This window comes from Salmo salar, chromosome 13 (assembly GCF_965601325.2).
Source record: "Salmo salar chromosome 13, fSalSal1, whole genome shotgun sequence".
In the NCBI taxonomy this organism is placed as follows: domain Eukaryota; kingdom Metazoa; phylum Chordata; class Actinopteri; order Salmoniformes; family Salmonidae; genus Salmo; species Salmo salar.
Window position 1 is genome coordinate 79815759 of NC_138303.1, and position 13615 is coordinate 79829373.

The following is a 13615-nucleotide window of genomic DNA, read 5'->3' on the forward strand; positions in this document are numbered from 1 at the left end:
AATCAGAGGTAACAGGCTCACTCATCCACTACTCCTCTGCATCTGTGCAGGAAAACGAGAAACCTCATTAACCCATTACAAGGATTACAGTGGAATTACAGTGGAATATAATAGGTTTCAAAAAGGTGCCTGGCCAAAGATCAGGAGGTGCTTTAATTAACCTTTAATTAGGCTTTTTTCTCAATTTGACTAATCCTCATTTATAGATCAGACCAGGAAATTAAAATGGATAGAAATAGAACAAATCAAGCCCTTGATGAACTGAATCAAGTATGTTTGTCCAGGGCTACAATATAAATGTGTACTGTTGGGGTTACTGGAGGCCTGGAGTTGGGAAACACTGGACTAGTGTAAACTGCATGTTCCCAGAAAGCGTTACAACCAATCATACTTGATAATACTTCAGAGACCCTTCGAGCAGTGGTTCTCAAACCTCTCCTCTGGGACCCCCAGCCGTTCCATGTATTTGATCTATTCAAGAGCTAGCACACCTGACTCAACTTGTCAACTAATCATCAGCCCTCGAATAGGTGAATAAGATGAGTTAGTTCAGGGCTACAACAAAATTGTGAAATGTCTGGGGGTCCCCGAGGAGCGGTTTGAGAACGACTGCCTTAGAGGCTGTCAGGGGAGGAAGAGGGGTGTACCACATGCTGGGACAAAATGGATGACACATATGGGCTATGATGATGTCACCATAACTCAAGTACCTGACATCTCAGAATGCATAGCATAGCGAGAGAACGTGGACATTCCTCCGTTACTAGGCAGATTTAGTACGCACAGAGGACCATTCACTTAGACAGGCCAGACATGCTCTCTGGTTCACTAGAGGCAAATAAAACCTGCTCAATCCAAACAGCAACCATTTAAACAGCTCTATAAAAACTAACTCTCTCCAAATTGGACTGCCAATGAGAGGGCAGCGTGGAGTGAGATTCTTCGCTATACTTGAAGAGGAAGAGAAGCATTGACACGTCAGTCAAGGACAGAAAACAGACACACTTCAAAGAACTAAAGAGATGCTGGAGTGTAAGATAAGAAATGTAAGAAGATTATGAACAATCTAGGCTAAGGGTTTGTTATTTATATAATACACATCTAATATACCGTCTAAGTATATTCTCCACACAACACTAGTTGAATCGTTTGGAGAAGAACGCTTTAGCTGTGACTTGTCTTAAAAGGAATCATTTTTCACTCAGTATTTCTAGTTTGCCCCACTTTCCAGACTCTTCCGTTTGAGAGAGCTCGGTATTCCCATGACGACCAGGCAGTGAGCTTGTTTCTACCTGAAAAAGCTGTTCTGTAACAACCACCAACAACACCAGTGAATAGTTGACACTGATTTCTGTGTGGGAGTAGTGAAAAAAATAAACTCAGAAAAACCAGGTTAAGGAACTAAAGAGTCAAACTTGCTCCAAGCTCACCTCTAGCTACACAACGATTGCACCACTAGAGAAATAAGCAACAATACAGTACTGTGCATTCTTTAGTAATACTCTTTAATAATCCTCAAAGTTGACCCAGATTTAGGAGGAAAATCAAAGATGGCGGACGCTGGGATAACTTAAAGAGGCCTGAAGAGGAGAATAACTATCATTAAGATGACAGTGGAAAGTCATAACTACACTACGCAGCTACAGACAAAATGAAAAGAGTCCTGCCCTACTTGACCTGATGCAAGAACAAGGGGTCTCTGGGAAATCTACAAATAGTGGTCTCTAATTCTCCCTTGTCAGAGTCATGGTGGTACAGCGGTTGTGGGAAGAGACTACTGAGACTAGTCTTAATAACTAACCACAGATAGCAATGCACAACCTTCCCAAACATGTTACAGTCACAGGACATTCTGAGAGCGAGGGATTTTTTTAAGAGTGTATTTTCCCACAAGGAAGGGGAAAACCTCCCACGTACTCAGTCTCTAATACTCTCTCTCTCATTCTCTCTCTGTCCCTCTTTCTCAGACAGTTAAACCAACCGACCCACGTCAAAGTAGTCCACCACAACAAAACCCAACTATTGCACACAAGAGACCAGACAACAATAAGGGTGAGTCACACGTTGGGGAAAAGTCTGAGCTGAATGCATTGCTCCATGGCTTATGGTACTGTATGTTTCTGTGAGGGTCCATAATAGCAAACAAGTCCATACATGCTTATTGAATAATTATACAGTGAGTTTGAATTCATGACATGAGGGTTGTCCCTCTCTCCTTACCTGCACCTGGCCCTTGCCCATGATGATGTCCACGATCTCATTGTCATCCTTGTTGAGCTTGGTCTTGTCGTAGCATTTCTCGTAGCACAGGATCCGCAGGCACTGAGAACCTTCCAGCTCGATCTCAAATTCCTATTGGACAACAGACAGGAAGGACATGAGAATAGGGTTCAATTTCCTATTGGTCCAAATAACAGACCAAATTATGGAGTATTGGATATTGAGTTCAACGTCCTGTTGACAGCATGACTGACTGAAATACGATCTGAACATTGGAGCTCTGACGAGTGTTGGTCTCTCACCTCGTTCCACTGTGGTTCAGTGGTGTCTCTGAAGACGCGGGTCTTGGCCTTGCTGACAAAGTAGCCGTAGGAGTCCACCTCCAGGGTACAGTACAGATCTGAACAAGACACAGGAGTCAGAAATCACAATTAGTGAATCTAAAATAATCAGCATTTATAACACAATAATAGCAACACTGACAGTAAATGGATAGACATTTTAATATGATCGTACAACAAATGTGTAGACCTAAATCATGTCTGTATCAATGGTCACTGACAATTAGTTTCTCAAGCCCTTAACACCTAATGGTGGAGGCCTGTATTACCTCTCAAGCCCTTACCACCTAATGATGGAGGCCTGTATTACTGATAGAATGAATAAAGGCACACACACACACACACACACACACACACACACACACACACACACACACACACACACACACACACACACACACACACACACACACACACACCACACAAGTCCTCAGGGCCAGGTATTCCCCTCAGCTCAGCAGAGCATCAGCTAGGCTAATGTACTCATGTTTATGCTAATGCACTAGTCTCCATAGGCCATTTATCCAGATATCCATTACAATGTCTCCCCTGCACTGGTCTAAGAGACCAAGCCAGAGGCCTCTCTCTCCAGCCCCGCTAGTCCCTGGGGTCTCGACTGCTCTCTGACAGCATGATGGATGGTTACCCACCCTGACCCCTGGGAGGCACACAGTCACATCACCCACGCACAGAACTAGAGACAGTGTTTACACTGTAGTACATAGTCATACATGGCGTAGCAATATGAAAACAATAGCATGACCCATGTCTGTCTGGGTTTAGCTCATAGACATATCCAGATCTGGATTAGGTTAGGCAGACTTGTGGACTCGAGTCACAAATTTGATGACTTGACGCTCGACTTTGACTTGAGACTTATGACGTGAAATTATCTGGCCAGGTTTTGTAATGTTTTGCCACTCATTTTGTGGCACAGAGACTACGTGGATTAATCTACACGCAGACAAAGACAGTAGCCGCAGAATTGCCCTTGCAAAAAAAACTGCAACAGATTGGCTAGTGAAACGCACACTCGGCACTCTGATTGGACCAGCAAACTGTCAATCAACACAGGTCGGGTGAGCTAGCGAACAGAATGCTGATTTGCTGTACAGCTATAAAATGCGCAAAATGTCAAAATTTAGGGAGAGAGGATTGCCATAATATATAAATATGCAGCTCCAAAAAGTGTTTGGTGATCAAGAATATTAACCGTTTACTTTGCAAGCTCACCGGAAATGGGGCAACAATTACCAGCATAGGCCTACTGGTCTTTTGGTATGTAACAATTGCTTGATATTTATAATTTACTTATGAAGCCTGCATTTGGAATTTGTTGTTAAAATCAAATACTACAGTGTTGAAGAAGCACCATAGGCACTGCTCTTCACTTGCACTCTCCAAACTCCCACCAGCGGAGAGTTTTTTGTTGTTGTTTTTTTTCATATTGTTTAAATGTTTTGCTGTTGCTTTCACATGTTTAAATTCATAGGCGATATGAGGTATTTTTAATGTAACCTTTATTTAACTAGGCAAGTCAGTTAAGAACAAATTCTTATTCACAATGACGGCCTACCCCGGACAAACCCTCCCCTAACCCGGACGACCCTGGGCCAATTGTGCACCGCCCTATTGGACTCCAGATCATAGCCGGTTGTGACACAACCTGGGAACGAACCAGGGTCTGTAGTGATGCCTCTAGCACTGCAATGCAGTGCCTTAGAGCGCGGCGCCACTCGGGAGGTAAATCTATATTCCATCTAATAATGCAATAACTGCTAGCGATGAATCATTCCATTACCTTACTGTTAATTGCAACACGTAGACATTTCGGTTTCATATTTGATAGGCCTACTACGATACATTTTCCTTTCATAGCCAACCATTTTTTACCCTGCTATGAGTGGGCGTGATGTTTATAGCGCACATGAACATTCAAAATACTCATGAGGAAAAAGTTCTGTTTATTTAATTAAATGTAAAGCTATGTCGGAGATCCGTGTGTCTGTGTCCTATATTGCTGTCATTTCTGTTGTGCGTAATATATGCGTGCCCACCTCAGTGTGCATAGAAATAGGCTACGTGGCCTTGGAGTCGTTGAATAAGATAAAATGATTGTTCCATGTATGCATGGTTGAAATATCATTACGTCTGATTAAGATCAATCAATGTAACGATAGATGTGGAAATAGCCTTTTATGTTGTAGAACCAGTTTAGTGGTTGTAATTGCCAATTGGGTAATTATATTATGTAGGCCTACCAGTTTGAGCTCGTTTTATAGATTCCATTTGGTTTCTCAAGGGGAAGCTGTACAGTCTTACCCGCTACCAGTGTCCGTTCAGATAGGACAGGTTAAGCCTGATACAGAGGCTGTTTCTTTTGGGCTATTGCCCATGTATATTTGGTTAATCAACTTGTATATTTTGTATGATATGGAGCTTTCACCATTGTATCACCAAGACCCGTAAATAAATCTACACTGAGCACGTCAACTTGCCTTGCCTTCTGCTGATTTCATGCTACAAGGTCCATATTTTACAATTCCATAGGCTAATAAAAACATGTTGTAGACAAAATAATGAAAAGGTCTGTCTGGTAGCCTCGATAAATAGACAAAGATTTGTAGCTGATCAAGTAGTTGCAAGTCTAGATTTTGTTTTTACTTGACTTGCTCTTAGAATGCACAACTTGGAATTGACTTGAGACTCGGAACCTCTGGACTTGAGACTCGGAACCTCTGGACTTGAGACTCGGAACCTCTGGACTTGAGACTTGCTTGTGACTCGAATAATAGTGACTTGGTCCCACCTCTGGGGTTAATGCATCATACCAACCAAGCAGAAGGATCCAGACTGGAGAGAGGGGGGGGGGGGGGGGGGGGGGGTGTAACTGCTCATTTCGGGGGTGTTTTCAAAATTGAGTCACGCTTTAGTAATTAGACACATCCGCTACCGACAACCAATGGCTGAGGAGGAACACAAACTAACTACTGTCTGTGTCAGTTAAATTCAAAGGCTGAGTCCCGAATGGAACCGTATTCCCTACATAGAGCACTACATTTGACCAGAGCTCTATGGGCCCTGGTCAAAAGTAGGGAATAGGGTGTAATTTGGTACGCACTCAAAGTATGGGAAATTCAAGACTACTGGGAAAAAAATAGTACTGTACATAATTGGACATAGGCCTAGTGTGCTTCTGCACTGAAGTGAGTTCACAGAGAGTTAGACAGGGTAGTTTATCACTGCTAATGCTCACAGAAATAGCATTTGGCTTCGTTAAGAGAAAAAACATATCGGAAGCACAACTCCCTGCTGTGTCAGATTTACACCTCTGTCCCAAGCAACTTTCTGAAAGTTATGACTGTTCAGACTTAGTGTAAACCCAACACCACTAAGGGAAACATTCATACTTCATACTCCTGGGCTACTTTTATCTCAAAGTTTATTTTCCCTTCAAATCTGAACTAGGTTTATAGGCCTGGACCTGAAATCCTACAACTAAAAACAGGGCCAGAAGGAACATATGTAGCCTTTTTTAATGTGTGCTAGTAGTGTTGCCAAAGGAGCCTTCAGAAATGTGACATGAGGAAAATGAGAGCTGGCGACTGGTGGTGATTGGTTGAATAAGCCCTGAGGGCTGTCATTTTATTGGGAGGCCTCTTCCTGCCCTCATGAATCTGGTTGTCAGTGAGGAGTCTTACCAGCCAACACACACACACACACACACACACACACACACACACACACACACACACACACACACACACACACACACACACACACACAGGTTAATGGATACCATCCTGATTCTGTCCAGACGACCTGGAAGTTGACCCCTTCTCTTTGTTTGTGTGTGTGTGACCTCTTCCTAATCCTAGCCTGCAGATGTATGTTCATTGGTAGGTGAAACAGTGGTCAGCAAAACCTGAGACTAAAACAGTCATTCTGAAGACTTAAAGCAATCAGTACATCTAAACTGGGTCTGAAAGAACAACACGACCTAGAGACAGGGAGGAGGGTTTGTCTGCTTTATGGTGTGTGTGTGTGTGTGGTGTGTGTGTGTGTGTGTGTGTCTCCCTGCCCGCCTCTCTGTCTGTTTTTCAACCCCTGTATGCCTCCCAAACACAGCTCCTGACTAACATGATGAATCTACCGCTTTATTTAGAACATATTGGAAAAAAAGCGGAATTCCAAGGAAGGAACATTATGAAGAAGGAAATTGTCTTATCAAATTATTTTTAATTGGATACGGGGTGATAACACTAACCGTTGCATGAGTAAAGGATGCAGGGAGGGCCGGATTACATTATGCATAGAGAGGAAGAGATGAGAAAATCTCTCCCCTACATAAAGTTCAAAACATGATATAAACTGAGCGTACAAAACATTAGGAACACCTTCCTAATATTGAATTGCACCGACCTTTGCCCTCAGAACAGCCTCAATTCGTCAGGGCATGGACTCTACAGGGTGTCGAAAGCGTTCCCATGTTGACTCCAATGCTTAAACACCTCTATTCTAGGTCAATGTTTTCCCCTTATTTTTTGTTATTGTATTTTGGGGGGGACCAGTAGACTCTTAGCTACTTCCTCTGACCCACTTTTGAAACGTTGCCCTGAGCTGAAATGTATCTCTGCTTCCTATTGAAGGAAACTACGGGTGGCAATGTTGATAAGATCGTTTTAATAGGACATGTTTGTACATAATGCCGTTTCTAAAAACACCCCTGGAGAGGTGGTGTATATCCACTAACTCCAGTGTCCAATAGGAAGGACTGGAGGCACCGTATGTTGTAGTGTTACGAGATACATAGAATAGTACTGTATACAAGTACACATGCAAATACACACACACACACACACATACATACATACATACATACAGAATCACCAACACACAGGCACACACTTTTATGCAAGGGAGCAAGTGGTTGACATACACACAATACGCTCGAAAGATGGAATCAGAGCAACACAGAATTGAAGGGCAGAGACGAGACCGGGGAAGCCGCCAATAATACTAAACACATTAAATAGCAGATACACATACGGTCCACTCTACAGTCTCCGTAATGTCCCTTCTCAAAGGAATTCCCCAAACAAACTAAGACATCGCTATCAGACTTGTGTTCCAAACAGCATCCTATTCCCTATATACACGAAGTGGAACAGCTTCACCAATCCTTCTTTAACCTGTCTCCTCCCCAGGTGACATCAATAAGGGATCAGTCATGGGAAGAGCAGGTGTTCCGAATGTTTTGCACACTCACTGTAGTGTACTACTTTTGACAAGTAGTGCTCTACATAGGGAGCCATTTGGGATGCACACATAATTGTGTACTTTATAATGGGACGGAGGCAGATGACGTCTCCCTGATTAACAGTGGTCTGGAGGGGGGTGGCCAGCATGCCTGGTGGTGAGATATATTAGGGGAAATGTCATCAAAACTCCACAAGACCCAGGATAGATGAAACATCTACCAACTCGCTCTGAGATTCAGAGGTGACTTGGTCTCAAGTATGTAGGTGGCGTAACTGCATCATTATGCCAGCTACCATCCACTACATACACATAGGAGACGCTATGTACCCATGGAGGGGTGTTTAAACTAAAACAGGAACTCTTAGGTTCCATCAGTACAATGCCATAGTAACCATACTCCCCCAGAATATCAGAGGGGCATGCCAATGGTACGGTCCATGAGAAAATGGAGGGAAAAGTACAACCAAACCACTTCAACATGCTTCTTCTTTATTTTTAAACAATTCTGCCCGCTCTGCTCCGGTGAGGATCAAACAGGCTTTCAGTGGAAACAGCTTTCCATTTTTTCCCCCAATCCATTACACAATAAAATCTCTCTCTGAAGCTTTCAGAAAGTATACTACAGTACAGGCTGCCATGGTATCAGAGGCATATTTGCTTGGGTCTTTTCTTTCTGCTGTGGTGATATCTGAACCGGTGCTTCTTGTGTAACAAGGTAACAGGCAGTGGAGAGTGTTGAGTGGAGCGGCAGCTGTCTGGTACAGACATATCTGAGCCACTCTGGGGCTCTCTGACATCATATCCCCCTGATAACACATACAGGCAGTCATGGCTAGGGCCATCCCATGCACGCACCAGGCAGGGGGAGGCCACGGCTGAGAGACAGAGGGGGGAAAGAGAAAGCGAGATAGGGATGGAGAGAAGAGACTTCTCCTGGCCTTCACTGTCTGTTTGTGTGTCTTGAGAGCATGGGCTGTGGCTGTGTAGGGACTACACTGTTCCCGTTAGCTCTCTTTATGGAGTAGTTGTGTCCCTGACGGCCCCTAGCATCAAAGGAGCCACAGGAATGTGACTGTGGTCCAGAGCTGTTCCTCAGGGACTGGCCTTGCAGCTTTCTTTCTCTTTTTCTCTTTCTCTCGTTCTCTCTCTCCACCTCAATCTCTTCCTCCATCTCTCCCGTCCCCACATTTCCTCCTTTCTCTCTCTCCCCACCGCTCCCTCTCTCAATCGCTCTTCCCTCTTTCTCTCTCCCACTTTCTCTCATGCTCTCCATATCCCTCTCTCTCTTTTACCAGGAGAACCCCGGCCACAAGTCAGTAATAGCACGAGGTAGCAGTTGCACCGAACCACAGATTTTGGATCAGATAGCCCATTACCCTTATCCACGAGGGGGGGGGGAAATAATACCTGACCCTGTTTCAGTGGTAACTTCTACCTCTGTGCTGGGGGTCTATGTTGTGGCCTTGTAAAAGGCTTTTCTGTGGAGAAGAGAACCAGTGTGCAGGGACAGACATGGTAACCATGAACCCTTTCTCCCTGTAACCTCTGTCCTCTTTGTTGGTTGTGGCACAAGCTGTAAATGATATGCTGAGTCAGAAGATGAACATCCTGGTGTCGGACACACATACAATAGCTGAAAGATGCTGACGGACACGTGTGTGCATCCAGACACACACACACACACACGCTGAACACAGTGCAGTACAAGCCCAGTATGACAGAGAGAGACTTACTGGCTGACTCTTTGAAGCCTTTGGCAGAGTGGACGATCACATGGAGGAATCCATACAGGCCTGGGGTTTCTTCATCTGGAACACACAACGCAACGCAGTTAGTCACTGTCTGTCACACCCATTATCAGTGACCTGGATGTGACCTTGGACAATACATTCTCATAACCTCGAGGGTGCATCCCAAACGGTACCCTATTCCCTTTATAGTGCACTACTTTTCACCAGGGTCCGTAGGGGACCTCATAGCCGAGGGTACATCTCATTCGCAATGAACAGTGTAGTAGTATATATTTTAGTGACAATGGTCGTGTGTGTGTTCGTGTGCTTGTGTGAGGCATTCTTTCAGGTAGACTAACTGAAGCCCCATGTGGGAGCAGGAAGCAAAGAGGATGAAGAGGACTGGGTCCACACACACACACACACACACACACACACACACACACACACAACACACACACACACACACACACTAGATGGAGGGGCTCAGGTTTAATCAAACATTCATTCATCTTAGTGTTGTGACCTCTACACCAAGGCATCCCATGAGCTGTCCCAAAACTCCCTAATTTCTCTGTGACATTAGCAGGAAAACAGGAGGAATCATTTTGCCCCATAGTGTATGTATCTAAGCCTTAGACTTAAATATTCACAAGCATGTGCTTGGGTGGCCCTTGAAAACACACACCAGCCTACACACACACAATCCAACACTCACACACACCTATGCTTCCCCTCTCCCTCTCCCTCTCTTGTCCCCTGGCCTCCGCATGATTATGTTGCAGAGGCATGTGAGGCCTGTGCGTTTCCTGGTAAATAAACAGGGGGTTGAAACTGGAGATGGCCTGTTTGGAGCTCCCTGCAGGCCCATCGGGTCATGCGCTGGACCACTACGGAGATGAGAGACTAACAACTGAGTCCTGGAAAAACAATATGTCACGTGTATGTATGGTGCTATGGACTGTATATGTCCAGTCACAGACAGGTCATTCCACCAAGAGAGAGGGAGAAGCCAAGAGAAGATCTACTCCAGACTCTAACCTTTAGTTTCCCCCCCTCCAATGCTATTCTGTCTGGATCTTAACCACAACAAAAATACTCAAAGAAGATGGTAGTCATGACATGTCAATGTGTATTCCTATAACCCCTAATGGTTAAGGTTAGGATCAGAGTAGCTAGTTTCTTCTACCTGGTCACTATAATGGCCTGTGTCAGACAGAGCGATGGTAACTAGGGGATCACATTCCTCCTCCAGCTGGTTTTATTTGAGCCCCTCTGCTACTCCATTTAATAATGTGATAGCATGGTGTGTGTGTTGTGGGTGTTGAATGTATGTCAAATGCCAATGAACTGACCTGGAGCCTTTGTTTTGCCATACTGTGCTATAAAGTGACTACCGATGAGAAAGATTGTAAACTTGTGCTTTGCTTAACCACGTTTCAGATCCCCTCTAAACTGGAGAGAAAACAAAAGTGTTTGATGTGAGTATAAAGCGAGTTGCTTTGACAAGCGCACTGTAAACAAATCAGGAAGTCTGTGCCAGCCAGGAGCAGTACTTCAGGTCACCACAAGGGGAGCACTGCACCATCAAAATACACAGTGTACAAAACATTAGGAACATGCTCTTTCCATGACAGATTGACCAGGTGAATCCAGGTGAAAGCTATGATCCCTTATTGATGTCACCTGTTAAATCCACTTCAATCAGTGTAGATAAAGGGGAGGAGGCAGGTTAAAGAAGGATTTTTAAGCCTTGAGACAATTGAGACATGGATTGTGTATGTGTGCCGTTCAGAGGGAGAATAGGCAAGACAAAATATTTAAGTGCCTTTGAACGTGCAACAGTTTCCCATGTGTATCAAGAATGCTCCGCCACCCAAAGGACATCCAGCCAACTTGACACAATTGTGGGAAGCATTGGAGTCAGCATCCCTGTGGGACACTTTCGACTGTTCTGAGGGCAAAAGGGATACAACTCAATATTAGAAAGGTGTTCCTAATGTTTTGTACACTCAGTGTATATCACTGTCTGTAATCATGGGTTTACAATGCTGTGGCCAGACTCAAATCATCATAATGTGACTTGTAAATATTGTGGCCAATTTAGATTTATACTACAGTACATGATATCCAACTTACTAAACCAAGTCTAGCAGAAACCTAGCAAGATGACAATGTATCATTCAGAGTAAGCAAAAGTACAGGAGGAGAAACACCCTTGCCTTGCAAGAAAACATGTTTGTCTTTTGATGAAGATATATCAAATCCCACCATGACTGTGGGATTTGTGCGGCATAGTGGGGTCCCATGTGGCTCAGTTGGTAGAGCAAGGCGCTTCCAACGGCGGGGTTGGAAGCGGGGGACCAGTACGAAGCGGGGGGACCAGTACGAAAAAGTACCCAAAAATTGTCCTCTTACTACTGTGTCGCTCTGGATAAGAGTGTCTGCTTAATGACGTACATGTAAAAATGTACTGTTTATGAAGACTTCATGAATGCGTTCTTGTTTGTTTAATGTGTGAGTGCAGCGGTATAACAGTGTTGTGTATGAGTGTGTGTCTCCCTGCAATTTCCTGTCCCCAGTGCATCCTGGGAGCTCAAAGTGGGCCTCCCAGCTGGCTTTAATGTCACCCCAATCCAAACATCCCATCTGAACCCTGCTGCAACACACACATGCCATGACACAGGTTATCACTACATGAGAAACACTATGTAACCTAGATTCCTTACCAAACCATTTCTATTTTTGTGCTGAGAAAATAGGAGATATGTTTGTGGGTTTTAACTCAAAACAGAGGGGAAAGGAAGGAGAGGTGAATGTGTGTGTACTACCGTCTTTATTACTGGTGACAGGGATGTTGTGGACGGTTCGGAGTTTGAAGCAGGAGCTGGTGAGGACCTGCAGCTCTACAGAGCTCAACTGACACGTCTGCAGATCTGAAGACACAGAAACACACCGTTAATAAGCCTGAACATAGAGCCAGGCCATAGGTTCTTTAATGTGCATTTGCAATGAAGGCATTGAATCCATGGCATAGTTGTTAAAAAAAAAAGCGATATCAGCCTGTCTGCTCACTCTCCTGTACCTTTCCTCTGTAGTTTCTGGATGCTCTCTCTCCACTCTGACCTCTCATAGTCTGAAGACAGGAGGAACAGGTAGCTCTGAGGACAAAACAGGGGGAAATCACATTTTATAGGACAACAGCTCCCTCCTGTGGTGGGAAAGTAAATCATAATAAAAATACATGTATTGGGTTAATTCAGCGCTTTACATAGCAAGGGGAAACTCACCTATTCCACCACCAATGTGTAGCACCCACCTGGGAGATGTATGGCAACCATTTTTGTGCCAGAACGCTCACCACACATCAGCTTGCATGGTGGAGCGGTGAGGAGTGATATTCGGAAAGTATTCAGACCTCTGGACTTTTTCCACATTTTGTTACGTTACAGCCTTATTCTAAAATTGATTAAAATTGTTTTGTTTTTCAATCAACACACAATACCCCATAATGACGAAGCAAAAACAGTTTAGACATTTTTGCTAATTAATTATAAATAAAAAACTTTAATATTTCATTAACATAAGTATTCAGACGCTTTACTTTCTTGAAGCACCTTTGGCAGTGGTTACAGCCTCGAGTCCTCAAGGATATGATGCTACAAGCTTGGCACACCTGTATTTGGGGAGTTTCTCCCATTCTTCTCTGCAGATCCTCTCTGTCAGGTTGGATGGGGAGCGTCGCTGCACAGCTATTTTCAGGTCTCTCTAGAGATGTTCGATCGGGTTCAAGTCCGGGCTCTGGCTGGGACACAAGGACATTGAGACTTTTCCCGAAGCCACTCCTGCGTTGTCTTGGCTGTGTGCTTAGGGTCGTTGTCCTGTTGGAAAGGTGAACCTTCGCCCCAGTCTGAGGTCCTGAGCAGGTTTTCATCAAGGATCTCTCTGTACTTTGCTCTGTTCATTTTTCCCTCGAACCTGACTAGTCTTCCAGTCCCTGCCACTGAAAAACATCCCCACATCATGATGCTACCATCACCATGCTTCACCGTAGGGATGGTG

General features: G+C 44.3%; 1 protein-coding gene across 7 annotated transcripts in view; it reads right to left on the reverse strand.

Moving 5' to 3' along the window:
• Nucleotides 1-13615, reverse strand: part of LOC106567975 (ABR activator of RhoGEF and GTPase) — a 226422-nt gene that overhangs the window by 59362 nt on the left and 153445 nt on the right. For all 7 annotated transcript variants that reach the window (XM_014137905.3, XM_014137906.3, XM_014137910.3 and 4 more), the window contains 5 exons: nucleotides 12639-12714; nucleotides 12385-12489; nucleotides 9557-9631; nucleotides 2523-2620; nucleotides 2221-2352 (listed from right to left, as the gene is read on the reverse strand). In XM_014137905.3, coding sequence (XP_013993380.1) covers nucleotides 2221-2352; nucleotides 2523-2620; nucleotides 9557-9631; nucleotides 12385-12489; nucleotides 12639-12714 — 486 coding nt within the window. The remainder of the gene's footprint in view (nucleotides 1-2220; nucleotides 2353-2522; nucleotides 2621-9556; nucleotides 9632-12384; nucleotides 12490-12638; nucleotides 12715-13615) is intronic.